The 2,936-nt window shown below is 39.2% G+C and overlaps 1 protein-coding gene across 1 annotated transcript; it reads left to right on the top strand.

Moving 5' to 3' along the window:
- The first annotated feature begins 276 nt into the window (after positions 1-276).
- Positions 277-1,590, top strand: LOC105076663 (olfactory receptor 5P1-like). Its single transcript, XM_010964917.1, has 2 exons — positions 277-285; positions 658-1,590. The coding sequence occupies exons 1-2, from the start codon at positions 277-279 to the stop codon at positions 1,588-1,590; spliced, it is 942 nt and encodes a 313-aa protein (XP_010963219.1).
- Positions 1,591-2,936: the final 1,346 nt, after the last annotated feature.

Below are 2,936 nucleotides of genomic sequence, written 5' to 3'. Positions count from 1 at the left end.
TTAAGGACATAAGAATAAAGGCTAGAAGAGAAACAAATGGTATAAAGAGGAAAAGTGATCAGGACCTTAACTAAAGTAGGGATACCAGGTATGGAGTCAGATGAAGAAATAAAATTGGGAGGTAAACTGTTGACAGAATCAGTGGGATTTTATTAGATGTGTTACAATGAGAGGAAGAAGGCTAGGACCACTCCCATGTTTCAGATATGAGAGACTGAGTGGATTGTGGTGTCATTCTACAAATACAAAACATAGGAGGCGTGGTCCAAGGAAAGGATGAGTTTGGTCTGAGAAGGCTGAGTTTGAGGTATTTGTGAGATTTCCAACTGAGGACTTCCAAGAAATAACTGAAACTATAAATCTGGACTTTGGGAGAGAGATCTGTGCAGGAGTCAAGGTGGAGAGGCATTTTAAAACAAATATTAGATACATAAAATAATGTAACTGAGATCCCAGAGAGAGTTAATCAACCTTCTTTAATGCAAAGAAGAAAGAGGGGAAAAAAACTAAAAAGAACCATATTTACAGGCTAGACAGAGGGAAAAATTACTGTGAATAAGTGTAAAAAATAGCCAAAGAAACACAGGAATGTGTAGAATGAAAACACACAAAAATGAATATTCACATTTCCCTCAACAGGAATAGTTTCCAGAAGAGATGGAGGTTGGAAACCATACCGGTGTCACAGAGTTCATCTTTTGGGGATTAACAGGGGATCCTACACTTCGTGTCATCTTCTTTGTGATATTTCTAGGAATCTACATTGTCACCTTAATAGGCAATATCAGCATAATCACCTTAATAAGAAGCTGTTCCCAGCTTCACACCCCAATGTACCTCTTCCTCAGCCATTTGGCTTTTGTGGACAGTGGGTGCTCCACATCAGTCACACCTATGATGCTTACAGGACTCCTTACACATGGACTGGCCATCCCTGTCACTGGCTGTGAAGCCCAGCTCTGTTCCGTGGTCATGTTTGGGACAGCCGAGTGCTTCCTGCTGGCTGCCATGGCCTATGACCGCTATGTGGCCATCTGCTTGCCCCTGCTCTACTCCATCCACATGTCCCCCAGAGTCTGTGTCCTCTTGGTGGGGGCTTCCTATCTGGGCGGGGGTGTGAATGCTTGGACATTTACTAGTTGTTTACTGAGTCTGTCTTTCTGTGGGCCAAATCAGATAGACGACTTTTTCTGTGATTTCTCCCCTTTGTTGAAACTTTCCTGCTCAGATACCTCCACTGTTGAAATTATCCCTTCCATCTCTTCAGGATCCATCATCGTGGTCACAGTGTTTGTCATAGCTCTCTCTTACACCTGCATCCTCATCACCGTCCTGAAGATGCGCTCCACTGAAGGGCGACACAAGGCCTTCTCCACCTGCACCTCTCACCTCACCGCCGTTACTCTCTACTATGGAACTATCACCTTCATTTACGTGATGCCCAAGTCCAGCTACTCAACTGACCAGAACAGAGTGGTGTCCATCTTCTATACAGCGGTGATCCCCATGTTGAACCCCCTCATCTACAGTCTGAGGAACAGAGATGTAAAGGAAGCCCTGAGAAAGGCAACTGGCAGAATATATTCTTAGGATCCATTCTTAGCATTTCAGGTGACCTATGAAGTGTTTGTTTAGCAGTATCACACTTAGGACCTACCAAATGTTGCTTGACTGATTGATCAAATTAAAACCATACTTCTCTCACTTTTATACATTTGTAAACTTTAGGAGACACCATGAAATCAGCAATAATGATAGTAGTAATTTTCACTGTTATGTATTAACACCTCTAGGGTGCTAGGACTTTTTCTTTAATTTATTTAGCAAGCAATAATTTGTACTTATTATGCGTCAGGTCCTATGCTAAGCACCTTAGTTTATTAGCTGGTATATTTCTCACAAAAAATCTATTCCTCACAAAAATCCAACCAAGAAGCACTATTATTTCTTTACAAGTAAATAACCTGAGATAACAGCAACATTAAGTAGGTTGCCCAAAATCATGCAGCTAGGAAGTTGTGGGACCAGTGTTTGAATCCAGAAAGTCTACATCCCAAACTACTATTCTTCTCCACTTAATTTTCACAGCAACCCTATGATGCTGGTATTATAAATATACCTAAACTTACAGTCAAGACTGCTGAGTCTTAGAGAAAGGTAATAGTTCGTTTGTCTCGAGGGATGTCGACTCAGTTCTAATTTGAATGGAATCAAGTCCTCTAGTTCAATACACGTGATCTATGCTATAGCACCACAATCAGTCCAATGACTTCAGCAGTGTTACTGATCTAGAGAATCTGGGTAGGGTAAGCAAGCCTCAGCTTTTTTTTTTTTTTTTTAATCAGTCTTTTGAGCAAACTCTGTCTCAAGAAGATCTAGGTTGTGAAGACTGCAAAACAAGGATGAGAATGGGAAAACTGGATTCCTATTCACAGAAAATAAGGTCTGGACACCATAATTCACATGATTTGATGGGAAGTCTATCTTATCTATATTTCAACACATGTTAACATACACTCCCATTTGGCATAATGTAGTTTTTCTTCTTGGTAGGAATTTAAAAGGGTATCTTTTCATTCTAAGCATTGCAATTAATGTGTTAACAAAATTCATAATTCTATAATCTAGATTTATAAAGAAAATAATACCCATTTTTTTAAAACTAGAAATGTTGTCAAAGAGTATACTAAATGTATTTCTTGAGTGATAATCTACTCTCATTTACATCATCAACAAGAGACTGGAAAGAATGAGGAGTGATTTGATTTTCTGGAGTTCAGGAACTCCTAATTCAACAGAAAAACGTAGACAACTGTCTTTAGAACATCTGAATTCAAGACTTAGATCGTACAAGTCTTCTGCTTAGTGTAATGAGGTAAAAGAAGTGAGGACTGGTACACATAAAAAAATAAAAAATGAAATATATTTATAATATT

The sequence above is a fragment of the Camelus bactrianus genome, chromosome 10 (genome assembly GCF_048773025.1).
Source record: "Camelus bactrianus isolate YW-2024 breed Bactrian camel chromosome 10, ASM4877302v1, whole genome shotgun sequence".
Lineage (NCBI taxonomy): Eukaryota > Metazoa > Chordata > Mammalia > Artiodactyla > Camelidae > Camelus > Camelus bactrianus.
This window is presented reverse-complemented; position numbering and strand designations above follow the sequence as displayed.